The sequence below is a fragment of the Diabrotica undecimpunctata genome, chromosome 3 (genome assembly GCF_040954645.1).
Source record: "Diabrotica undecimpunctata isolate CICGRU chromosome 3, icDiaUnde3, whole genome shotgun sequence".
In the NCBI taxonomy this organism is placed as follows: domain Eukaryota; kingdom Metazoa; phylum Arthropoda; class Insecta; order Coleoptera; family Chrysomelidae; genus Diabrotica; species Diabrotica undecimpunctata.
Window position 1 is genome coordinate 99258223 of NC_092805.1, and position 27831 is coordinate 99286053.

The 27831-nt window shown below is 32.5% G+C and overlaps 1 protein-coding gene across 9 annotated transcripts in view; it reads right to left on the bottom strand.

The window, feature by feature from the left end:
* The window catches only part of dnc (phosphodiesterase dunce), a 760818-nt gene that overhangs the window by 319093 nt on the left and 413894 nt on the right, over nucleotides 1-27831 (bottom strand). For 8 of the 9 annotated variants that reach the window (XM_072526397.1, XM_072526398.1, XM_072526399.1 and 5 more), the window contains one exon: nucleotides 104-286. In XM_072526397.1, coding sequence (XP_072382498.1) covers nucleotides 104-286 — 183 coding nt within the window. Of the gene's footprint in view, nucleotides 1-103; nucleotides 287-24980; nucleotides 25139-27831 lie in introns of those variants that run through there. The other variant, XM_072526403.1, reaches the window with a different exon arrangement.

The following is a 27831-nucleotide window of genomic DNA, read 5'->3' on the forward strand; positions in this document are numbered from 1 at the left end:
ATAGGTTAATATCGGTAATATTTTCAATAAAAGCTAAACGAAAAAAGAACTAAAACAATTAATAATATTGATAATTAATTTTCAAAACTTATACAAATCTTACCTTTCACTGGCAATTGAAGAATTCCTAGACATGGATTTTGGCGACATTTCAAAGTCGCTATCAGATCTGTACAAAAAACTCTCCCTCCTTTGAGGAAGATTCTGGAGAACCAATCCAGCGGATGGAGAAGCTGCTCCATCCAACGGACTTCTACCTGGACTGGCGCCATTTTCAACATCGAAACTGAAAATATAATTCTGTATTAATATAAATGCTTAATATTTTGGTGTTAACTGTTAGATACATATGGTAAAATTATGATATACATAATTATTGGTTTTAAAATAAAATAATGTTAAAGTATTTACGTATTTATACACAATAATTATTTATGTTTAGTTTAACCTTTTCTTTGATTTTTTCAAAACACTACGCAAATATCTAAAATAGATAAAATTTTACAAATAGTTCTAAATAGTAGAAGCTAGTAATGGTGGGACAACACGTAGACTGGAAAGTAGTTTGATTGTCTATATTTAAATAATGAAAATGGAAAATAAATATTAATAAAACAGAAACAAATTTAATATATATAAAAATATGGTTCAGTGGGTAGTACTAGCGCAAAGCTTCAGACTATGTTTTCTGTGTTTTTATATGTAATTATGGTATTTATTTATTATTTATATTTTAAACAAATTATATTAAAATAATTCAATAAATTATTATGTTTGCTCCTAACCCCACATGGTAACTTATTAACAAAGCATGCGTTGTTTACTTCTGACAGACCTGTCAAATTCAGTAGAAATGTTAAATTAATAATAAAATAGAGTTAAATATCATTGGCTAGTAAATTTAATTATTACATAAACTAAATAAGATGTGTAAAAATAATAATTGTAATTATATGAAATTATTTTAAAACGCGAAATGTCATTTAAACAGATGATTCAATATTGTATGATATTGTAATATGATATATAATATAATACAATATGATGTTTATGACTTTTAAATTTTGACAATCATTACGAATCGAATCTTTTATTGACATAATATATAATCTTTTAATTTTTTACTTCTCATTTAATGTTTGTAGTTTATTTGTTATTTTTTATCTAGTTTTTAATTTAAGCCTGTTTAGAATACATATATGATGACTAGAAACGAATTGATCGAGAGTAGTGTATCGATGTAAAGAATCGCTATTTCGTGAAGCTACTGGTGGCTCTAGCCGCTTACTCTTACGTTATTATTTCTTACTGGTGATTTAAATCTGTGATTCTCAAGACTCTGAGCTCTACCATTCTGCTAAGATGATCATTCCACTCGTTTTTTACTTTTAATAGCCAGGTATTTATAAACACATTGTAATAACGAGTTCCCTCTGCACTAATTGACAATAACACAAAATTTTTGTAAATAAGAACGATATAAGAAGATAATGGCAACTGTATATATTAAGGGTGTTTAAAGATGACAGAAATAATATTACCAAATGCCATATTACCAAAACTGCAGCCGCATTCATAGACCTAACAGCGGCCTACAATACAGTCTGGAGAGAACGCATGATATACAAGCTCCTCCTTACAATCTCCTGTAAATCCACCGCTTGAATACTCAACAGCATGCTAGCCGACCGAACGATTCAACTAGTCATGGGAACCGACATCAGCACCCCAAGAAAACTGAAGAATGGACTGCCTCACGGATCTATCCTAGCTCCTCTTCTCTTTAGCCTGTACATCGCTGATATTCCAGAAACCAGATCAAGGAAGTTTGGTTACGCCGATGACTGAATCCTTGCAACAAGGTGTAAGTCATTTGAACAAACAGAAGAAACCCTTACGGCAGACTTACACACAGTGGGAAAGTATTTCCGTAAATGTAGGCTCCAACCAAACGCTACCAAAACAGATGTTTCCAGTTTTCATCTAAATAACAAGCTTGCAGTAAGAAAACTGAACATCCAATTCGAAAACACCACACTCGCCTATAATAAAACACCAAAGTACCTTGCAACATTCTTGCATCGTTAGAGAGTGGACAATCTTAAACTTAATTACTTACAAAGAATGAAGGGTTTAAATTTTAAAAAATAGACAAAAATATCTACGAAAATAAGTCTTCCTACGAACATGTACCATGGCCTTATAGTATATTGCCAAAACTTCAATATTGTCCAATTATATCAGGAGACGTTGAAAGAACCTTTTCTATGTCTAAATATATTTTTACTGATAGAAGACAATCATTTTTACTGGAAAACTTCGAAAAGTATCTTTTGAGAAATGAGAAATTGTATAATATTGTAATACATTTTTGTACTATTTTAAAATAGTAAATGATTGTATCTGAATATGTTTTTCTTACTTACTATGTGTATTTTTCCAAATAAAAACCAATTTTTGAACATAGTACTTTTTGCACCCTATTTTGTTCTATTACATTATTAAATTTTATTACATATTGGATTACACATTTTGTAATAAAAGTCAATGTTTGTGCATATTTTCATGAAAAAAGATTCCCATTTAAATGCGCTTATTTTTTTAAAGCTCTCTAGTCATAACCTAAAACCATTTTGAAATTGAAGTTAAATATTGAAGCTATTTGACTCCTGACTGTCCCTTTTTACCCCTACTATGGAGCAAAAGGGACACAGGACAACGTCTCGAAAATTTTTAAAACTACATGTATTATGATAATTCAACTAAAAATTCAGTTAAACATGGATAACTGCTCGTTTGATTAATATTGCATATTTGGATATAGTACACACGATTTTTACAGTATAATTCAAAACAGTTAAGTTCGACTTATAAGCCCCGCTCTACCTTACGACATATAAATGAATCACTTGAATATGCTTCAGTCCGAATTCTGAAAACGATTTTTTATTTAAATTTCTTATGGTTCAATTTTTAAGATTTTCCTTATAAATCTCCACCTTACAAATTTATCTACACATTTAAATTAAAAAATATACTGAGGTTATTGTTCTTAAATGTTTTGATTAAAATTAAAATTAAAGATTAAATCTCCACGTAAATTTGTTTAAGAATAAACATAATAAAAATAACTTATACGAAGTAATAATTTATAGTTCTTATATACGAATTATCCACAAAATATTAGTATGGAAAAGTTGAACTAAAGATAACTATCGATGACATATATAATTTCGTGACTATCGGTAGAATTAAAAAAGACAACCATATGACACAACAGGTAAACTCTTATCACTGATGTACTTAACTCATAAAATAATTATCAGAAAAATGCGTGTACACTCGAAGGATTATATGTACAACAGCCCGGTTACGCAAATTTGATTATAGGTATATGAGGCCTATTAGATAGCGTTCATAAAGTATAAAAACGTTACTAGAAACAAAAACAATCGAATACGTTCTTTACACGTAATACAACCCATAAACCGGGACTTGTACAAAAAATTATACAAGGTATATAGTTTTAGTATTGTACAATTTGACAACTGATGTATGGTGTGTCTCTAGAGGCAAAAAAATGAAAGTTAATTTAAGCTATTATATCGATTAATGAAATAACATTCTTGATGAAATAATAAAGCAAATTACTACACTTAAATGAAATTTGGTAAGTCAACTGTAAGAGTAATCAAATAATGAAATTGATATCAAACAAAAATATAGAGATACATCTGAGAATACCTCAATCTAGGTGAATAGAACACTTTCAACAAACACCAAGAAATTGGATTATAGTCTATTTGATGATTTGCATGATATGCTTATTTATGAATTGCGAAAAATTATATAAGGAATACGGAAAGTTTTATAGAGAAATCTAAAGGGTACTAAAAACAAGTAGCGTAGTAAAAAATTAAGCTACACATTTTAATAGCGAAAAGTCAGATGATTACCCGCAAAACTACTGTTACGTCAACCAATATACAGAGAAGAGAAGAATATAAAGAGATATTTAATTGTAGTAGTTAAAGTAACTACAGCTTGTCAAATTTAAGGTGATACTTGACAAATTTGTCCACTTGCCGTAGAAACTTGAGTGAGAACGCATTCGGAGGAAAAGAGATACATAATGCGCTCGGTCTCTTCGCCTCGTTGGTACACTCCATACTACAAGTTTACAGAGAGTGACCTTATTTATTAATGGAACTTCTATGATATGTCTATATTGTATGTTATTTTAACGTTTCAATTTTTCCTTCGGAGATTTTTCTCAAAATACAAAATATTTTGTTCTTGTTACTTGGTAAAAAAATTCTTCTAATAATTATATTTTATTTGACTCATTAATATTGACCATTCAGTCATGCTGAAGCGGCAGTTTTTTTGAACACTTCTATAAATATCTCGTTCTGTAATTTTATAAGAGGAATATTGGCAGAGATGAATGCTTTACATTTGCGTTACAGTAAACTGTATAAGAATAAAAGAACAGTAGTTAATCTTATACCTGGAACATACCGACGAAACATTTATTACTTAATTTTTATACTAGAGTTGTCGTAATATTTTATATTATAGTCATATACTTTTATTCTTCGGATCTTCGGCATTTTAGCATTTTAGTAAGTCATATATTTTAATCTGTTCTGCATAAAAATAATTACATTTGCTATTACCTCCCTCGTTTGTACAGACAAGACTTTGCCTTTTAATTTTGAATGAAAATCCATGTTTATAATTTAAAATACTTAACAATAATTATTTAAAAAGTCAAATCTATTGTAATACGATATTTCTGTAATACACAGTAACTTTAAACATAAGTAAAATAAAAAAAACTTTGTCGCAGACCATACAAGTACCTTGTACTTCGAAGGGCCAAGAAATAATAAGGACGAATTGTGTTGTTTTCGAATGCGCATCGTGGGTGGAGCCTAATTTCAAATCGGCCAAGTATCACTTTAAATTTAACAAGCAATACTAAGAGACCGTGCCGGCCTCAGTTTGCGTAAAGGAGGGACTCTGAACCAAATATGGGTTCTTCAGTACTCTGCGCAAGACAGACTGGGCGGCGGAGTCGTAAACCCCGACACGGCGCGTCCCAATGGCTGATAGGGAGGTTCCTGTAGATATGCAGGATAGGTACGAATAAGGCTTAGCCAAATAAGAACCCGTGGATCAACTGAAGACATGACACAGATCAGCAGCTGTCATTAGTGTCCCGTGGCTCAGGAATACAATTCCTGACAGATGCGGTACCACAAAGTCGCAGGCAGCAGTTAAGTTGATATATCCGGCTGTGATACTGCGAACACTCACTAACCCGTCTGGCAGATGTGGTGTTTTAATGCCAATATATCCCTTAAAACTGCGATGTCAGATTTTAAAACAAATAAATATTTACCCAAGGTGAGTCGGATCCGTCCAAAATCTCACACTAATTTATCAGTCTGTCCCAAGAATTCTCAAGGGGACAAAAAACTGACTATACGGAAACCCAAAAGCCTCATAACTCTTTATGTTAGTACATACAATGCCAGAAGTCTACTGCTTAAGGAGAGATTCACAGAAATAGAAACTGAAATAAATAAAAAAATGGGATGTCATAGGTATCGGCGAAGTTAGAAAGAGAGGTGAAACTTTAAAAACACTGAAATCGGGGCATATATTCTATCAGATTGGCCCTAAAACTACATTAGTTTGAGGCATGGGTTTCTTTGTCCATAAAAACCACGCGAACAAGATAATAAACATCCAAAGTATATCATCTAGAGTGGCATACCTTATTCTGAAGTTAAACAGTAGATATCAACTCAAAATTATCCAAGTATACGCTTGGATACAACTACCAGACCATACACACGAAGAAATCGAAATATTTTATGACAATATATGTACTGCGCTTAATAACTCTCGTACTCAATTCACAATTTTATGTGGCGATTTTAAAGCAAAAATGGGTGTAAAAGAAGCAGACCTAGAAACATCCTTGAGAAAATTCGGTTCCCCAGGAAGAAATGACCGAGGACAAACGCTACTAGAATTCCTACTCCAGAATAATTTATTCAACATGAACAGCTTCTTTTTTCACAAAAAGATGCACAGAAGATGGATTTGGGAAAGTCCAAACGGTAGAACAAGGAACGAAATCGACTACATTATAAGTGACAAAAAACAAATAATTAAAGATGTAACAGTACTCGTCAAGTTCACCACAAGCAGTGACCACAGAACGATACGAGCGAAAGTCCAAATCAACGTAAAAAGCGAAAGAAACATAATGATTAAAAATAAATCTCATGGTATCTGGACATCCCAACTAGATATGTATCAACCAATATCAGGCACATATCAATAATAAGCTACTACTGCATGAAACCTCCGAGAACGATCTTAACGACTTGAATAATTGCATCATAACCGCCTCACAAGAAAGTCACCGAGTGCTCTGTCCTAAAAGGAAATTAGATCAGTAAAATAAGTTCATATACGGAAACGCTGCTGGATCAAAGAAGACAAATGAGAAGCGATAAAAATGCAGATGGCCAACTCTAAGAGAAATGAATAAAATTGTTTTGAAGGCAACCAGGAGAGATTTAAGAAAATTTAAAACCGATAATATTAAACGTACTATACAGGAAACTAACAGCAAAAGTTCTACGTAGAAAGCTAACAAATGGGAAATTCGAAATTTATAAATTAAGAAATAAGCAAAATGAAATAATATCACATAGAGACGAGTTAATATAGGTGATCGAAGAGTTTAACGACGAATTATATGGAAGTAGACGAGAAGATTAAACAGGAATACAAACAGCTGTTTCAAAGAAGATCATGAATGAAGGTTCCGAACTAATGCCAGAAATAAACATAGATGAAATTCGACAAGTGTTAAGAAAAATGAAAAATAACAAAGCCCCAGGAGAGAATGGAATTGAAATAGAAGTTATCGTAAATGGAGGAGATATGGTATTATATAAATTAAGAAAATTGTTTAATATATGTTTGCAGCAAAGAGAGCTGCACAAAGAATGGAACAATGCTATAACCATCCTTTTGCATAAAAAAGTAGATAGAACGGACCTAGAAAATTATAGACCTATTAGCCTGTGGAACCACATATACAAGCTCATTACTAGGTTAGTAACATCAAGATTGGCGAAAAAATTAAATCTCTACTAACCGAGGGAGCAGGCAGGATGTCGATCAAATTATGGTACCAATGATCACCTCCATGCAATAAAGACACTCATTGAAAAATCGATAGAATACAACAAACCTCTTGTCCTCACTTTCATAGATTTTCATTAAACGTTCGACACGATCGAAATAGACAGCCTTATAGAACCAATTAATGACAGCATTATTTCCCATAGGTATAGTAAACTTATTTACAATATTTACAAAAATGCCACTATGACTGTTAAGGTACACGATAAAATCCGGCCAATAAAAATAAAAAGTGGTATAAGGCAATGAGATACATTGTCACCGAAATTGTTCATAACGGCATTAGAGTTTGCCTTTAAGATGATCAATTGGGACCACAGAGGAGTAAAAATAGACAGCGAAAAGCTTAACTATCTCCGTTTCGCAGATGACATTGTCTTTATCACAGATAATTTAGGAGATGCCACAAATATGTTAAATGAATTGCACTTTGCGTGTTCGAAGGTAGGCCTCAGAATGAACTTGACCAAAACTAAGTTCATAACAAATACGGTCTCCAATACCCATTTAACTATTCAAGACAAAGTGGTAGAACTGGTGGAGAAATATACGTATTTGGGTCATCAAATAAGAATCAGCAGGGATAACCAAATATCCGAAATCCATAGACGAATTACTTTAGCGTGGGCAGCCTTTGGAAAACTCCGAGACACACTTAGGGCCAACATACCAATTAGCCTCAAAAGAAAAGTATTTGACCAATGCTTATTACCAGCCATGACTTATGAAGCGAAAACTATGACTAACCAAGACTACGGCTTCGAAATTGAGAGTGGCACAGAGACGAATGGAACGGTCTATGCTGGGAGTGACGTTGCGGGACCAAATAAGAAACGAAGAACTGCGAAAAAGGACGAGTATTGCTGATGTTGTGGAACGCATAGCGGAACTAAAATGAAACTGGGCAGGCCATGTAGCGAGAATGCATGACTCAAGATGGTCGAGCAAAATTACAAATTGGAGACCAAAAGCAGATAAACGTAGTAGAGGAAGACCACCTACACGTTGGGCTGACGACATCAGGCGCATCGCCAAAAATTGGCAACAAAGAGCACAAAATCGCAAAGAATAGAGGAGTTTAAGGGAGGCCTATAACCAGCAGTGGATGTGATAAATGAGGGCTGGATGATAATGATAATGAGTAAGACTAGGAAATAAATTGGTAGCGTTAAGTAATAAATATTATAAATTAATTAATTGTGCTTTTAGTGTTGGTGTTAAAAAAAGTGTTGAGAACTGTAAATAAAAACTAAAGTAAAATAAAACATCACACTACTTATACTTTCATTGTGATAATATTCTTCTGACAGAAACTAATCATGTTTTAACGTCTCCTGAGTTTGTGAAAATGTGTATGAAAGAAGGTAATTATATTTTTTTTTGTTTCAGATATATTTAATAGATATATTATAAATGATATTTTCAACAACTAATTTAAGCACTACTTTAAATAATATTTTCAACATCAAATCAATGGTACTTGTCTTATCTTATCTAGATGAGGTGTGGTAGTGACATTGTAGAAGTATGTAGTTTAAGATACTGAATGACGTCTTTTTAATTTAAATCACATTGTCTCTGAACATTTGAACAGAAGGATTAAAAAGTATGTGAGTCATCTATCTCTCTCCCTAAGTTGCTATTTTTCCAATTAATATCAATGGATTAAATATAAAAATAAGAAATGAAGGTATTTAAATAAATTTTAATAGCTTAGTCATTTGGTCAAAAAAAGAAGGTTACCGGGACAAAATTATCCGGGATTTTTGAAATTGGTAATTTTGATGTGATATTTTTGAAAAAAAAAATCTTTACCACCTCATATATCCGCCGCTTGCGCCGCCATATTGGAAGAATGGCTTCTAATAACAGTTTCTTTATAAAATCTCCTTTCCGAAGCATTTTAAGAAAAAACTATTCATAAACAAAATTAAACTAGAGAAAATTTCCTACAATTTATGTATTTACATTTTTTTTTAAATCAATAGTTTTGGTGTACACCGAAACATTTGACATCGACATTTGACAATAACTACATCACATTAGTTCAATCGAAATATAAATTCTATACCATAATCGTATTCGACGGATATCCTGAAGATGAATCAAACCGTAGTTCCAAATATTCTGAGCGATCCCAACAAATACGAATAACTGCTTCATACTTTTTGACGAGACAATGATTCCAACTGCGTCGCAAGATAAATTTGTGCAAAATGTGAATAAGACAATTTGAAGCTTAGAATTTCATGGTCTCATAAACCTTGGAAGATGCGTATCCGTCATCAATCACACGCGAAAATCATCAATACCGCAATAAATGTTTCACCATAATTCAATACTGTAATAGTGGTCGACGAAGACATAGATCTTATTATTTTGACAGCTCTATGTACATATCAAACGTGTATTTTCTCAAACCAAGAGAAGGAAAAATTTACCAACAAATATATTCCACTACTTCAGTAGCTGTGATACATCTGCACTCTTTTGCATTTAGGTATTTAAAAATCCGAACGCTGATCCAGATATTATTGCTAAAGCCGGAGAACGTTTCCTTCTTGAATTATACGGTAACAGTGATGTATAGGATGTGTGGAATGAAAAGTAAGAAAAGCATGTCTTTTAACGAGTATAGATATGCATGCTTCATAAAATTAGGATATAAAAGTAAATTTAATATTACGTCGCTACAACCAACAAGCAGTAGCACGACTATATTTATTCCAAGCCTATCACCAGGTTCAGCAGTGATACGAGAATGAACCAAATGCAGAACAATGAAGATGGAACAGACACAAAAATGGGCTAATTCATGTTAAGACACTCGAATCTCAAGCTCCTTGTTAAAACTTATTTCTTGTAAATGTAACAAAGGGATGTCAAAAACCCTGTAAATGCAGAAAAGCTGAGTTAAAATGCTTCGTTATATGTACAAATTTGTAGGGGTGCTTGTAATAATTCGACGGTTCAAATCATATGATTACGATGAAGAGAAAGAAATGGTGACTATTTTTAAGCAAACGTTTAATGAAACTGAAAATGAAGAGACTTGTAATGAGTCTGATAATCGCATCGCAGATAATGCGGACGAAATTTCGGTCTGCAACGTCTCGATCGGTGCCCGAGACAAACTCGAAACGCCTGGTCCATCAGAAACTGCAAAGGGAAAGAGACTGCGCTAAATTTTGAAAGTGTGCATCACATGTAGATTAGGACTACAGAGGAAACCACGATAAAAAAATGCGCCGCTTACTCTATCTCCAGATGGTGTGGAAACGAGTTTTTCTCGAAAACGCATATTAAAAAGTACTTTGCGGTGCTCATACACCAAAAACTATTAATTTTACAAAAACATTGTAAATACATAATTTTACGTAAAAATATGAGTCATATTAAAAACCTGTAAACATGTTTTTATTCACATGTTTATGTTTTAGATTTTACGAGAGCCTTCTATTTACCTGAACGGTACCTTCCAGAAAACGGTCGAAACGATGACCCGGATTGACCTTCTAGTATAATCAGGCTGAATTCTCGACCGGCTGTGTTTTGATATATAATAACGGAGCTTTCATTGAAGGGACAGTTGATTTTGAAGACGCGCTCGCGATTTTAATTGTTACGTTCGGATATATAAATTATTGTAAGATAAGTTAATATAAATAAAAAAATAAATTAAATTCGTAAGTGTATTGAACCTTTTAATAAATTCACAACAATAAATTGTAGGTAATTTTCACTAGTTTAATTGTGTATAAAAATGTTTTTCTTTAAGAAGCTGTTGTACGTGCCACTTTTTTAATATAGCGGCGCAAGAGCCGGAGATACGAGGTAGCAAAGTTAAAAATACAAGAAAACATACCGAAGTTTATACAATTACCAATTTTCAAAACTCCCGGAAAACTTTCCAGGAAAACTACCAAATAACTGGACTATAAAGAGAACAACCACAAAAAACCCATTTTCATATTTTCGAGTTTTTTCTTTCAGATTTATCTCTGTTCGCGTTTTTATTGGTATACTTTTAAGATAAACGGTGCACTGTTCTGTAGAACATAGCAATAAAAACATTCTAATATTAGTTTCGAAAGGGAAAACACAACCGCCTGTAGAGACTTAATGAAAACATCCCTCGCCGCTCCAGAATATCACGAGAAAAAAGATTGAAGTCATTCTAATTCAAGCTATATACGAGAAAATTCCATTTTCGTCCATTGAATGGCGTCTAAATCTCGTTAATTCTTTGTTGAGAAAAGATTTTTAGGATTTTCATGATTTTCTTGGCGGTAATTTGTTAAAAGATCAAAGCGAAAATTCTTTTCATTTCAACCTGACATTAATTGGTGCAAAATTTGACCCTGTTTTTATTTCTATGGAACGGTTTTCCCTTTAAAAATCAGATTTGTCGTTTTTGTTGGGTTTACCTTTTGAAGAGATTAAAAAATTAAGATAAAGCCTTTTATGAAACCCTCATTGAAGAATAAGAAAGAATGAATATTTTTAAATAAGATATCTAAATTCTATAAGTACTAAACATCCTATGTTTTAAAGATACATGTAAATTATAATTTAGTGATGAATATAAAGTGCTTTTCAGATAAAACTATCCACCTTAAATAACTTTTGAACTTCTAATTTTTAGGAAAAGAGGCATAATGTCATATTTAAGATTGATTGGAAAGGTACCCTCTAACTTTATGTATCATGCCATAATATTTTTTATTACTTCCACCTCTTTTTATTTGATATTAGGATTGTCCTCTTTATACTGATTTTAAAAATGTATGTATGTAACACATGTTGCGTATAGTGAGTAGTTTATGAGAAAAAAAAATACGAAATCAAGAAAACTGGATTAAAAAAAAATTATTTTCTTAACAAATTACAAACATTTAGAATGAACATTTCATTAAAAAAATTTTTACAATAATTGTTCAAAATGACTGCCATTCACTTCCATATAATAGTACAATCTATTTTGAAATTCTTCTCTGACATTGCTTATCACGTCTGCATTTAATTGTCGACATTCTTTCTCTATTCTTTGGGATAAAGCATCCAGAGATTCTGGTTGAGCAGCATAAATTTTTATTTTTAAATACTCCTATAAGGAGAAGTCTAGGGGAGTTAAATTCGGTGACCTAGGTGGCAAATCCATTATCTGCTCACTTCTACCTATCCAACGAGCAGGAAAAGTTTGGTTTAAAAATTGTCGAACAGGTAGAGCAAAGCGTGGAGGATCGTGTTTAAATACAACCAAGATTATTATATTTGTTATTATTTTCTACTATTATTGTAATACAATAAACCAATTGCCTAAGTAACTCAAGATACGATTCACCATTTGATTTTCCAGTGATAAAGAAGGGTCCAATAATGTAATCACTTAGGACGCTGTGTGTAAAATTCGTGCACAATACGTGAATCACTTTCAGCCCAGTATGGACAATTATGTGTGTTTACCAAGCCATTTAATGAAAATGAGCATTCGTCCGAAAACCAAATATTGCTTAATAATTATGGATCGTTAATGATGCATTATATCATTAATTCTCACAATTTGAGATGACGATCAAAATATTCTTCATTTAATACTTTTACCAATTTAATTTTATATGGATGGAACTTAAATTTATGGAGTATTCGGAAGGCTGTAAAGGCAAAACACCGATTGGTCTGCTTATTGTTGACAGTGACTGTGATTACTCAGCCTCTAAGTTAATCTGCCCTAAAACGGCTACTTGGATTATATCGTTATTTACAAGGCTGTGTCAGTTATGTTTTTTATTGCAAACTGACCCTGTTGGTCTAAATTTCATGCTCTTAGCAATATGCTCTGAGTTGCATGCCTATTGTGGCGTGTTTTAATAAAAATTCTAGCAGCAGCTCTTGCACAATTATTATTTTTGTAGTATAAAACTACAATTTCGATTCTTTCTTGCAAAGTGTAAACCATTTCAGCGATCAAATTGCACACCTATCAAAATACTCTGTTTAAGTTATAACAAATTATTATTATTGACTATTGACTATTATCAAAACTCTTTGATAAAACTTTAATAAAAAGTGAAGTTTTTTGTTTCTTGGTTTTTAAAGGTACTATTAATAGTACCATTGAATATGTAAAAGTTATGATATAACCTATTTTGTTACAATCAATTTTGGTAAGAAAGATACTATCTTGTTAAAAGAAAAATTGTATCTATCTCATAAACTAATTACTTAAAGCCGAATGTATTATATATTTTTGAAATCAGCACAAAAAAGAGAATCCAAATATGAAATAAAAAAAGGGGGAAGTAGTTAAAAAAAATAAAAGAATGATACGGTGGGTGAGAGGGTGCCTTTCCCAGTAAGCTAAAATATGACATAATGTCTATCCCTTTAAATATTAATTGACGTGTTTTTGCGATTCTCCTGAAAATTAAAAGTTCAAAAGTTATTTAAGGTGGATAGTTTTATCTAGACGACACATCGATTGCGGCCAAACACAGAAACTTCGAAGTAGCGGTCCACAATCTACAGATAGCGTTGGATAACATTGAAGAATGGTGTATCCAATGGAAAATAGCAATCAATTTAGAAAAAACACAAGCAATCATATTCAAAAAGAAAAGAGAAACCCCAGAGGAACAGCTGTTAGTGCAAGATAATCCCATCGAATGAAAAAGAGAAGCGAAATACCTAGGAGTCACTATGGACCAAGGCTTAACCTTCACGCAACACGTGGACACAACCATCCAAAAAACAGCAACAGCCAGCAATAAGAGTGCTCATGGGTAGAAAAAGCAAACTGCGCATAAAGACGAAAATGAGACTGATAAACAGCATCATACTTCCAATAATCACATATGCATCTCTCGCATGGCGACACATAAGCAATTCAAATAAAAAGAAAACAAAAGCAGTCCACAATAACATCCTCAGAGAAGCGGCAAATGTACCCAGATACGAACGCTTTCTGTTTAGAGAACTGCAACAAGTAAGGGTGATAGAGAAAATGGCAGAAAAAGCCAAAATTAGATGTGCAGAATTAGAGAATCATCCAAGCCCGATCCTGCGAGAGATAATAGGATATGATGCGTTCCATCGATGTAAGCACAAAAGACCAAAACAGCAAATCCTGGCAAACATATAAAGTCTAGATAATTCGTAGCTCTACCAACAGAAGAAGCCCCAGCACGCAGCACTGGAAATTTTATTAATTAATGTTTATCTTAAGGACAACCTTCAAAAAAAAATAATAAAAATAAATAAATAAAGGCTTTGGCCACCAAAAAAACCAAAAAAAACAAAAAGGCAACAATCATCCAAAAAAATTACCAAAACCCCAAAACCTGGGCACGAAGGGCCCACATTCTCGGACACCGAGTCGCTGGGCGCAGCCCAAAGCGGAGATAGAAGGCCCGAGCAAGTAATTTTAGTTCGATGATACGTCACTAGAGAAAGCAGGAAAAGAACTCGTCAAGCTAGCCCGCATTGATCGGGTAAGGATATTGTGTTGGAGTTCTTGTACCCAGGACTTCCACACCAAAAACATTTGGCTGGTAGTTGTGCCCCTATCGAGCATCAGAGTGCTATAGGGGGAAAATGGATGGCCTGGAGCATTGTAGCGTGGTGGGGTGGCTCCTGTTTTTAACTCGAGTTAATACATCTCGATCCAATGAACTGTTACACCAAAACGTAATTCTTAGGGGTGAATATGTCTCACAGGCTGGATTTACTTAAATTGCTTGCTTGCTAAATTGCTTACTTGTTCAAATTTCTATACTGGCATGTATTAAGAAAACTATTAATTAAAAAATTGTAGTCCCAAAGACTACAAATATTTTAATTTAGAATAGAGATATTTATATATTTCTAAATAAATATTTATTCTACAGTCTACCACTAGAATGACTGGAGAAGTTAGAATAGTTGTAGTACTGCGTTGGAGAAGGCAACAACAAAAACCACTATATTTCCCAAAAATCTAAATAGCAAACGAAATCATGAAAATAGCTTCCAGTCCGTGGTACCCCTTAAATGGGGAGAGGGTACGAAGAATCCCCTATCACCTACCATTGAGAATTAAGAAAGTGAAGAAAGATTTAAAATATATGACAGAAGAGTAAGCATTGCCACCTGGAACGTACGCAGCTCATTTTTTTCGTTGAACCTGACAGACTGCAGCAGAAATGAGAAAAATGAAAAAAAAAACATCTCGGGAATGAATGAAATAAGATTGTAAACAAATAGCAAAAGCGAAATACATCTACTATTCAGGAGTAACCGACCCAGAACAACAGGAACTTTAAAAACAAAGCTATCAGATATTGGCTGGTGCGGATGATGTTGCGATTCTGGCTAGATCTGCAGATGTATTAAGAGACGTAGGCAATATTTTATAAACCTCAACAGAAAAACACAACCTTACAAGAAGAATATACCTATCTACAAGTGAAGAAGACAAAAGATTGATATATATATATATATATATATATATATATATATATATATATATATATATATATATATATAGAGGAGAAGAACCCATGCCGATATCATGAGTCTTTTTAAAGAGCTTGCGAGAAAGTTATTGAGTTGATTGGGACATTTAGTAAGAATGAAAGAAGAATACCAAAAATGTTAAAAATACAGAGATGGGTGACAAAAAAGAGTAGGTCGAGCAAGAAAGACATGGTTAGATGAAGCAGAAAATGACGTTAAAGGGAAAGGTATAAGAAATTGGAGAGGAAAAATAAAGGACAGTACAGATTAGAGAGCAATTTTCAAGTGATGGGACTGAAGGTGGCCCCCTTTTAAATAGTTCTAATAATCTAATCAATAATCTTATTATACTAAAAATTATTTTAAAAATTACTACCCCTTTGGAATCATTTACAGGAGTGATAAATCATCCTTAAGAATAGAAAGAGATTTACAAAAACTAAATTTAAACATTATTTTATCCAACTACATGCTAAAATCTATGGTTTGGAATTGTTTGTAATAAGGGGTAGTTTTTACTTCTAAAAATAAATCGAAATTTTTATGAAAATTGATGTGGGGTAACAAAATTTCACGTAATATTTTACCGCTGATGAATATAGACTTATTTTGTATAAAATTAGATGTAGATGTATCTTATTTATATGAAATGTTAGTACATTTATTTTAATGTACATTATTAACTCTAAATATAGTAATAGGTAAGATTGTATTGACGTATTTAAGATTTAGGGATCAGGTTTTATTACTTTATTATTATATTGACTCATAAAAACGATATAGAGATCATACTGGGTAATCTTTTAGATATCAAAACCATTAAGCAACAAACATGGAATTTTGTTTTTAATTTGACTGCATAAATTTTTTCACGTAACTCTTTTTTTATAAAGTAAACCAAGTACATACGTAGCATTAAATTAAAGCAATTATTTATTATAAACTTAGTTTAGTTGTAGTTTAATTATTTATTATCAACTGGTCGAATTTAGTTTACAGTGATTACAATTTAATCTCACTATTAAATAGTCAACTTTGTTTCAATACTCTTTACTGTTTTAACACAAATGAATTCAAGAAGTATCGACTACTAACGTTACAATTTCCTATTTTTGTTGGGAAATGCCACAATTTTACTTTAAAATTAAGAGTATATGACGTTACCATTTCCACTTCGAAAATTGTTCTCAAAATACAAAACATTAATTCATTACTAAAATTACAATGAAACCATTTTCAGTGACAAACTCATTTATACATTTTTGTTTATCCGAATAGATAAACGGGTGTAAATCACTCTATATTAAAATATTAAAAACAAAGGATTCAAATCTGACGCACATTAAATTCCTCATCGATATATTAAATTTTGTTAATATATAATAAACTCTTCGTTAAATCTAATTTTATATTAATCAATCCATATCTATTTAATCACAGAGGATTAAAAATAATTTGATCAAATAATTTTACGACGATAATACCAGCGCTATTGTTTCTTAGTCCATTTATATTTCCGTTTGTTCTACAAGTAATATAAACAGCTGTACAAATTGTTTTGTTTTTAAGATAAGGGAAGATAGAATGCTTTGAATAAAATACCTTTATCATTTCCGCAAAACCAGTCAAAAATACCTTCATATATGTTTAAGTGCAAAATTATAAAAATAAAAAGATAAATCTATTAAAATAATGACTGAAATTATTTTTTTAATATTGAAATTTACGTACTTTTCATTGACACAGATACAATTTTATTAGATTACACATACTAGAATATACAGTTACATTACATTGTATACAAAAAATTACACTAATTAGTATTGGAACAATTAATTTTTGCCGTGAACTTTTTTTTTGCCGTGCTAATAAAATTCCCCCTATACTGTTACCTCCCAGTAGAGCAGTGTAATTCTTACATAATTTGCGAATATTTACATAGTCTTGCGAATTTTCTGTATAAAATACCGGTTAATTTTTATTTTTTCAACTACCCTATTAGTTTAATTAATTTGCTTGGTATTTTTAAATCTTTTAATAAATTCAGTATTTTTTGTAGATTTACTGAATAATATGCTTTTTTGAAATCTATGAAGACAACGTGGATAGGAATATTATACTCATAGCACATTCTCTCGATTTGCCTCAATGTAAAAATATGATCTGTGACTGATCTGCTTTTTCAGAAACCAAGTGGATACTCTCCTATTATTTGTTGTGTGTACATTTTGTTGGTATTTTCTCTTCTTTCCATATAAGTGTTATTAGTTTGTGTATTTGTGTATGTAGAGTTTCTTCTCCGTACTTAAGGAATTTAGCCAGTATATTGTTAGAGCCTGGAGCTTTTCCGTTCTTCAATTTGTTAATTGCTTGCAATGTTTCATCTACTTTGGGGTCCTCTACCGGTAAGTCCGCCCCAAAATATATATTTTCTCCATGTTCTTTCTCTTGATGTATGTTTAGTAAAGTTTTGAAATATTCTTGCCATATTTGGAGCAGTTCTTTTTCATTTATTATTAATTACTCATTTTTTCTGAATACAGACACGCATCTAGGCCTGACGCCTTTCTTTTCGTTTGACACTGATGTGTAATATGCTCGACTATTTGATTGTTGCCTATTCCTTTCCATTTCTTCATATTTCTGTTGTTCGTACTTCATTTTTTTCTCTCTGATTAATTTTCTTGTTTCTCGGCGTAAAGTTGCATAGTTTTTCCTTACTTTCTGCTGTTCCTTGTTGAAGCATAATGTTTCGCTTCATCTGTCTGTCGTGTAGTTTTTCTTGACATTATTTATCAAACCATTTCCTTGTTCTTTTCCTGCTTTTTCCTATTATTAGTTCTGCTGACGGCATAATTGATTTTTCCATTTGTTGCCACAGCCTTTCGACATCATTGCTCTGGTCTACTATATTTAGATGCTGTTTAATTTCTTGTTTGTAACTTTCTTGGATTTCCTCATTTTGCATTTTCTCGATGTTCCACTGTCCCCATGCTTCGTTGGCCTTAGGTTTCTCTGAAGATATTTTCAACCTGATTTTTGCTCTTACTAGGTGATGGTCTGTATCTCCATCTGCTCCCCTGAGGCTTCTTATATCAAGCACATTACTTCCATGTCTAGCATCGATAGATGCTTTGGTTCAGCGTGGAGTGGTCATTAGAAACCCAAGTCTGTTTATGAATGTTTTTATGTTGGAACATAGTAGACTTTACAAGCATATTGTTAGCCGATGCTAGCTCTACGAGCCTATGTCCATTGTTATTTGAGATATCGTGGAGGTTGTGCTGTCCTATTGTCGGTCTTAGGTTAGGTTCTTTGCCAATTTTTGCGTTAAAGTTTCCACAGATTATCTGCATGTCTTGTTTGAGGATTTTCTCAAGCGTTCTTTTGAGTTGTTCATAGAAGTAATCTTTAATATGTTCGTCTTTATCTTTTGTCGGAGCATGTGCGGATATAATTGAGATATTGTAGCATTTTTCTTTCAGTCTAATATAACAAAGTCTTTCACTAATGGGCGTGAAACTTATAATACTGTTCAGGTATTCTTCTCGCCGAGTGAGCTTCATCGCTAAACAAAATTTGCTTACGAACATCGGAATCAACGGCAATCTTGTTTTGGCCCCACTCACCAAATTTACGCCTTGCTAGGTGATGATGTACCTTCAATTCTTGCATGAGTTAGATTTTTTAAACACGCAAAGTAAGATCTTTCCGCAAAATCTTCCATAAAGTGGATGGACACGTATCCAACTACTGTGCACGATGGCAGATAGACTGATTCGCATCTTTCTGTATGCTACGTTCTACAGCAGCAACAAGTTCTTCTGTACGCACTGTACGATATATCTGTGGATGCATATTATCAAAGTAAACGTGGTGCAAAAACGTTCTATGGTTAATTGAATTACTTGCTCTGATGTACTATTATGTTGACCATAAAATGGACGTAGTGCGCGATACGTATTTCGAATATAGCCACAATTTTTAAAATTAATTTTTACAATTTGGAAGTGTTGTTCATGCGTCAAGTATATTCATGCTAAAATGCCAAACCCAACTTATCATAAATCACTTGACAGCTGCCAAAATGGCCGACAGTTAAAACAGTGTCACCAACTTAAATTTCTATGCCTCTAAAAAAACACCCTTTATATGTATATGTATTGTCTTCATTTAGTACTTCCTCAAAATATTGCTTCCATTTATTTATAATTCTTTCTTCATATTCTATTAATTCTCCATTTTTACTATCTATAAAAGGGGGTCTTTTTCCTATTGCATTGCTGCTATTTTAGTTTTCTTGAAAAAATTTTACTTTCTTTAAAAGTGGGTAATAATTAAGTTAAACTTAAATTATTTAATTTTGGTTAATTGAAATATATTATTTGTTAAAATGCTTCAACTGTTATAATTTACCCCTGGAGTTGGTAAATATTTGAAAAATACTTTAAAAAAATGTTTTACGAGCTGAAATAATTTTTAAAAGTTATATGATCTTCTAAGAATATTAATTAAAAAATGATTAAAACGATTTTTTACTACTAGAAATGATTTTAAATTAATAAATTCACAAATACTTCATTGGTGAAATTCATTATTGATGGGTTACAATTCATTTATATTGAAGTGATAATGCCAAGGGGTTCATTGTTTATTTTTTCGCAAAAAAAGGAGAAACTTTCTATGTAAAAGACTTTTACCAACATTTTTTGATTTGATTTTTTGACTTTTTCCCCAATTTTTTTTTGCTTCGTGAAAAACGTTTAGACGTTTAAATGTGTTTTTTAATGAAAAATGAACATGTTCAATCGTGAATAAATCGGAAAGTATCAAATTTACAAAAAAAATCACAAAACGAAAACTGCTTAGAGTTGATAATTATTTTGATTAAAAAACTTTTCATCCTCTAGAAGGGGTAGCTTTCATCCCTAAGGTAAAAGCGCACTTTGGCCTGTGTAGATTTTAAAGAAGGTGCCACCTAAATCTAAATTTTCAAGAAAATCACGTTGGGGTATCCGAATTCTACGCAAAAACGGCACATGGCTAGACCAACAATGAGTATTAATTGTGTGACATTATTTAGGTTTATTATATATGAATTTATTTAGAAATTCTAAGTGAACTGGGCTGTAAAAAATAATTGTTGTGGACTAGAATCTTATCCAATTTCACAGAATATTTTAGTAAAAATGGCAATAGTTTGCCAGTTTAAAAATGGCATGAAATTGAAACCGGACAAAAAAGTAAAAATAAAAATTCACAGTAAAGACTGAAAAGTAAAGCATGATACGTCCCTACAGACGTGATAATAAAGGAATAATTGTAATATTAAATTTCAGATTGCATGGGTAATTTTCGTAAAGAAAATGCTAAAGTTGTGTTTTATTACGATAAAACTGTTTTACATTATCTGAAAAACTTTGCAGTTATTCACAAAATCTCCCCAACACTCAGTTAAACAAGTTGTGGATGGTTGTCTAAACTTCCACTTAAGATATTGAAGACGTTTTGAAGAAAAATTTGCTTTCTTTAATGCTAATTTATAAGCTAACGATAATATTAATTTTTACAAAACTTTATGGATCAACCTATCAGCTAACTTTCAACAAAAATGTTTACTTTTTTAGTTAAAAAAATTAATTTGTTTATGTAGATGAAGGCTAAACGCCTAAATTGGAAGAAATACATTTACAAAAAGAAGACTGTGTGTTTAGAATGGAACGAATCGTCCAAATAGTATTTTTTACAGCTAGGAAGAGACACGTTACACTTAATTGGGAAATTAACTGGCAATTCTTTACAAACAGTAGCGAAAATATATATTGGAATATATATCCAACTCTACAAATTTACAAAATAAACGTACTGTATACCCCGAAAAGAAATTAGTTAAAGGACAAATTATACAACATTGTTGTTGCACAACATAATTCATAAACAATACCACTAGACAGAACCTGGTTCGTCCCAAGACCAAACTTAATTCAAGATTAAGCCAAGCAAAATTAACCGTTATGTCAATACCCAAGTACCTGATACGGGAGTCTATACCCGTGCTTCCCAGGTACCCGGCATTGTTTCGGTAAACTTCGCTTGTACATTCCGAAAATAACAGACACTTGAGATTTTTCTTTGTTTGCTATTAGTGTTTATTTAACTGTGCTTACAAGTTGTTAATATTTTTGTGACTATATGCGTGTTTTATGTTGTAATTACTTGTAATAATGGCAAGAAGAGAAGTGAGTGCTAGCGAATTTAGAAGGTAAGTTATTACTGTTTACTTTTACAATGTTTTATACATAGATCATTCAATTTTAGAATGACTTATGAAAAGCAACAGAAGTACTTGCAACAATTTATAGACGATATAGATGAGGAAGTAGACAACAATATCGAAAACCAGGAATCAGATGAGGACTATGTTTCGCAAAGCAAACCGGATGGAGATGAAGCTTCTGACGTACAGGACGTTTTTACTGATATCAATAATAAGATTGAAATCGATACCGACGGCGACGATAGTAGTGATGAAGATTTTGACGATTTTCAAGAAAGTTCTTCCCAAAGTGATGTTCTGGTTGCAAAAGATAAAACGATTTGGCAACGAAAACCGTTTACTGCAAGTCGAACACTGAAACGTAACCTTTTGCGTGAAAAAACGGGCCTAATACGTTCTACTAAAACTCTTTCGATTAGAGATACATTCAAATGTGTTTTCAGTGACGTAATGTGTGACATAATTATACGCGAAACCAATCGAAAAGATAATAGCGTTTGTGAAAAGTATAATGTTGAAAACCCCGACAAACCTCGAAATGTTTGGAAGTCACTCACAACAGAAGAATTTAATGCATACTTAGGTATTCTTATTACAGCAGGAGTACGGTATTCAAATTCAGAGCACTCGAAAGATTTATGGAAAACAGATTCTCATCCTTTGTACCGAGCAAGTATGGGCATAAATCGCTTTTGGAGCATCAGCAGATTCTTACGGTTTGACAATGACAAAACACCTGCAGAACGTTTGCAAAATGATAAAGCTGCAGCTATTACAGATATATTCCATCTTCTCAATGATAATTTACGTCGTAACTATGTACCGTCGGATTCTCTTACTGTGGATGAACAGTTATTTCCTTATAGAGGTAGGACACGTTTCACGCAATATATGCCAGCAAAACCTGCCAAGTATGGCATCAAGGTTTGGTGGGTTTGTGACGCCAATAATTCGTATCCACTTACTGGACAAATTTATACTGGAAAAAATTCGACTGGACGTGAAACTAATCGAGGTGAACGCGTAGTAAAAGATTTGTGTTACCGATACAAAAATTCTGGACGAAACATAACAATGGATAATTTTTTCACAACTCTTCCACTAGCCCGTCTCCTGTTGTCTTGGAATTTATCATTAGTTGGTACTTTGAAAAGAAACAAACCATATATTCCACAAGAAATTCTGCCTTCGCCAGAGCATGAGCCTGAATCGTCATTACACGGATTCAGTGCAGATCGTGTTACTATTTGTTCATATGTACCAAAAAAGAAAAAAAGCGTTATCTTGCTGTCAACAATGCATGACAACGATAATGTAAGTGGCCCAAAAAATAAACCTGAAATAATTCAGTTCTATAATACAACTAAAGGAGGCGTAGACAACATGGACAAAATGGTTTCTCATTATTCCACTAAACGCAGAACTTTGCGTTGGCCAGTAGCCTTCTTTTACAATATCCTAGACGTAGCTTGCCTAGCAACCTATATAATTTATACAGAAAATAATCCACAGAGTTCTACTGAAACCAGTAAGCGTAGAATTTTTCTACAAGACTTAGGGAAACAACTAGTGATGCCTGCAATTTCTGCTAGATCCAAAGTACCAAATGTATACCGAAATTTTTCATTAAGGTCAGGAATTGAGTGTATGTTAGGAAAACCTCTACCTACAAATTCAAGTAATACTGCAGAGTCATTACCACTTCGAGATTCCACTGGACGCCTCAAAATTGTTGGAAACTGCTACATTTGTATGTCTTTAGCGAAAAAGCGGCTAAGAAAGACACGAAAATCATGTAATGTTTGTAATCGTCCACTATGTAACGAACACTCAGTAAATATAAGTAAGTGTGGACAATGTGTTTAAAATGTAACTTTTATTTACGTTTCCATATCACTTTTATTATAAAAAAAAACTAGACAGAGCTTCATAATTTACTAAACATTAGTGTTACCCGGGTGCCACGGGTGTGGACGTAATGGTGTAAAAACTTTGACGGGTAATTTTAATATATTATATGCATTTTTTTCTTTGGTTTTTATTATAAATCTCTTCGTTCTAAATAATTTTAGAAATAACTAGAAGCTCGAAGAAAAATATTTATACTATCGTCAATGATTCAGATAAAACAATTACCAAGGATACCCAGATACCTGGGTATTTTTTGTAAACACTTTGGAGATTGATATTGAAAAATTTATATACTTCAAAACGAATACACACTTTAACCGACCTGGACCAAACTTTACAAAAAATAAAACGTCCTGGTTCTTACAAGTGTAGGTAAAAGTTTATGGTCGCTATGGACCTTACGTGAGATGTAGTAAGAAACACCTATTTAAAAAGAGAGAGGTATATTAGGTCCCCCCTTTATATCGTCGAAAATGCATTAGTGGAAATATTAAAAGAGGGGAAGTTCAACGTTGCCAAACTTATTGGTTTTATTTGACCTGTTGTCTTTTTAGCATTTGAACAATGTCCTAAGATAACCAAATTTAGGCGAATTGATTTAAATGGCAGCTTACTGTTTTTTATTGGGAATATGAAACAATTTTACTTTACATTAAGTTTAATATAATTTATGAAAACGATTTACGGAGTGGAAATCGAAACGTCACATGTTTAGGTAAAACGTAATTTTCATTACAATCAATTGTGACTTAATCCCATATAAACATAATATTTACCGTATGCTGGTTTTCGAAAATGCTTCAAATTTTGTCAGAATTTATTATTATGTCATTAAGCTCAGTGGACCATTAAGTCTATGCTTTGATATTAAATTCAAAACAGTCCCACATTGATGTAATAGACTATGATACTATTAGATTATACTTTCTCAGAGAAAAAAGCTGATTATGGACCGCTAAAGCTCTATACAAGACAAAAATCAATGTTATCTATTTGCGGACATTTTTTACTAAGGGTAGCGTTATGTGATATTAAGTTATTATTAATTTAGATGAAGAATTCATACTTGCGATATGGATATCTTGGATAATCTGAATTTCTCCTTGGAATGTGACCTATTGACAATACTACTGGAGGCCGAAGTCGATACGAATTTTTCATTTTTAAAAAAGTTCTTCGATAAAAACAACACCTCTACCACCAACAACCGCACAGACAGGTGTACGTTATCCAAAAACCCGCTATCATCTGACAATTATTATTAGAATATAACAAACCAAATTTAATTCGAATAATTTGGTGTTAAGATAAGATAAAATATGAGTTCGTTAAGCGTTAATCTATCCAATCCAATACACTATTTCAAAATATGCTTACCGATCTTATCTAAACAAACAATAAGTACTGTCCAACAGCGATATTCTGTTTTTGTTTTTAGAGCATGAAATAAAGGCAAAACAATCAATCCTTAATTAATCCAGTGTTATATTTGGATTAAGCTAATAAACAATCATTGTTTGTCATGATGTACTAATAAGTGTAATTGCCACATAAAAACATTAAGGTTCGTATGTTCTTAAGTTGAAAACTGAAAATTCTTCTTGATCTTTACCTTACAACGGTCTATAATACAATGAAATTCGAAAGATTTTTATTTCCTTTTAAGCCTTTTTCTCAAGATTTATGTGGCTTCACTTACTTCATTTATATTTCCTAAATTATGCCTATTTTTTCCTAAATCTTCCCCATCTTTCAGTTTCTCTCATCGTTTTAGTTTTATAAACATTACTCAGGGTTTTGCTCTAGTGTATAAAATGTGGATACCCCAAGTATAACTATTTTATTTTATTTATTTTAATTTAGAATTTTTTATTTTATCTCATTCTTTGTAATGGTGGTGGTGATTAGGTTATGGTCTGGAAGTTATGTTTGATTCTTCAACTTCGTCTTCAAGTTCGCCTTCAAGTTTGTCTACAATTCGTCAGACGTTATTAGAAATAATGCGTGAGCGACCATATGCGATCTTCAAGTATAGGTGCTATATCTAGCCCTCGTGTCGCCTATCGTATGTCGGTTTGTTCGATTTATTATTCATTATTGGTACTTTTGGTATCCTGTGGAGTTTTTGTATTTCGAAGAATTGAGGGTCACATTCACTTGTAGTACTTGTGTACTCATAGAAGTTTGTTTCTTTGAATAACATTACGGTGATTACGTTGTATGATTGTATATTCTAGTAAATGGCTGATTTTTTGCAGTGACCAGGATGATCCGTCCTTTTTTTTGTACAGTCAAATGAGTATTTACACTAATTTTTGTTGTTCCAATGTAAACTAAACCTCAGTTTCAGTCAATACGGTAGATTCATGGAGTGAATAACGAGTCTTTTGGACATTTTGCCGAACTAAGGGTTATTTATATCGTCTTTGTTAATTTGAAGATCTGTTTTGCTAAGCTGTTGTCGATTTGATCGGTAGCTCTTTATACACTGTATGGAAGCATTTTTCTTTGTTGTTTTATATTACGGTTTTTTTTAAGATGGCTTTATATCGCTTTATATTTAATGTGCTCGCCATTAAACTGAACTTTCTAAATGAATTAAATAAAAGTTTAACACTACGTTTACTGTATCTAAAAACTCTATCGAACCGAACTGCTCACGGAAAACACAACAAATGAAGCATCCGGTAAGAATAAGATTCATGTCGCGACAGGTTTCATTACAAGCAGACACGGCGGCGACTTGACGGGAGGTGCGTCGGACTATCGAGTTTGTCGGATTGCAAAACGTCGGAGTGTCCAGAGTATACTGTATTTCATTTGCTGTAATATTTGAAAGAAGTGATAATTCACGTATTAATAACAATTGAAATTATTAAATAATACGCGAATTATTATTCTAGAAACAACTAATGAACAACCGTTATAAACAACAAATTCTGTTTTTTTTAACCTAAATTGTATACTTTAAACTTATATAACTTCGTCAAAAATTGATAAAATTAAATTTTTCAAAATTCGTAGCTTATAATAATAGCTTTAAAATGAGGTGCTTTAAATCTTGTAACGTCCGCAACCAAGAGTACCCTAAAACCGTTAGATACAATCCACAATGCCGCACTTCGGATCGTTCTCGGAGCTTTTCACACATAGAAAGCTTATATTCCGAAACTGGAGAACCATCATTGCATTATAGGCGGACACTTTTAACACTTTCACAAGCTTCTTCTGTAGCTGCTAATAAGGATCATCCACTCTTCGAAAATACTTTTTCTAAAAATAATCTTGACCTTCTCTTTAATAAACCTCGTACCTCGTAAACCTCCCTCGTACCTCGTACTGGAGAACCTTATTACACACGAGTAAGATCAATTCTGAATAATTTTGACACAACAATCCCAGATGTATTTTATTGTAACATCCAACATCCGACTCCATGGTTAAGCATCCTAAATTGCACTAAATACCTCTCTAATAGTAATACCTCTCTAATAGAGTTCTTCAAAAAATGCAATAACAACATACTAATCAAAAACAAACTTCGAGATTCTTGAACGAGACTACCTTAACTGCACAAACATCTTTACCGATGCCTCTAAATCTAATGATAGGATTGGTTCTGCATTTGTTACTTCAACGTCTACTTTCAAATTTAAACTACCACCTAGCTCAAGTGTTTTCATCGCTGAACTGTTTACTTTGTACCGTGCCCTAAAACATGCAAGCCTTTAAATAATTTCAAAACCTCTGATTCTCACCGAGTCGCTCAGCTCTATTCTTGCAATACAGCATCTGTATCCTAAACAGCCCTTGGAGCAACTAATAAAAACTGAACTACAAATTGCCCAAGAGAACCATATAACCCCTAAATTTATATGGATCCCATCGCATATAAGAATTATTGGCAATGAAGAGGC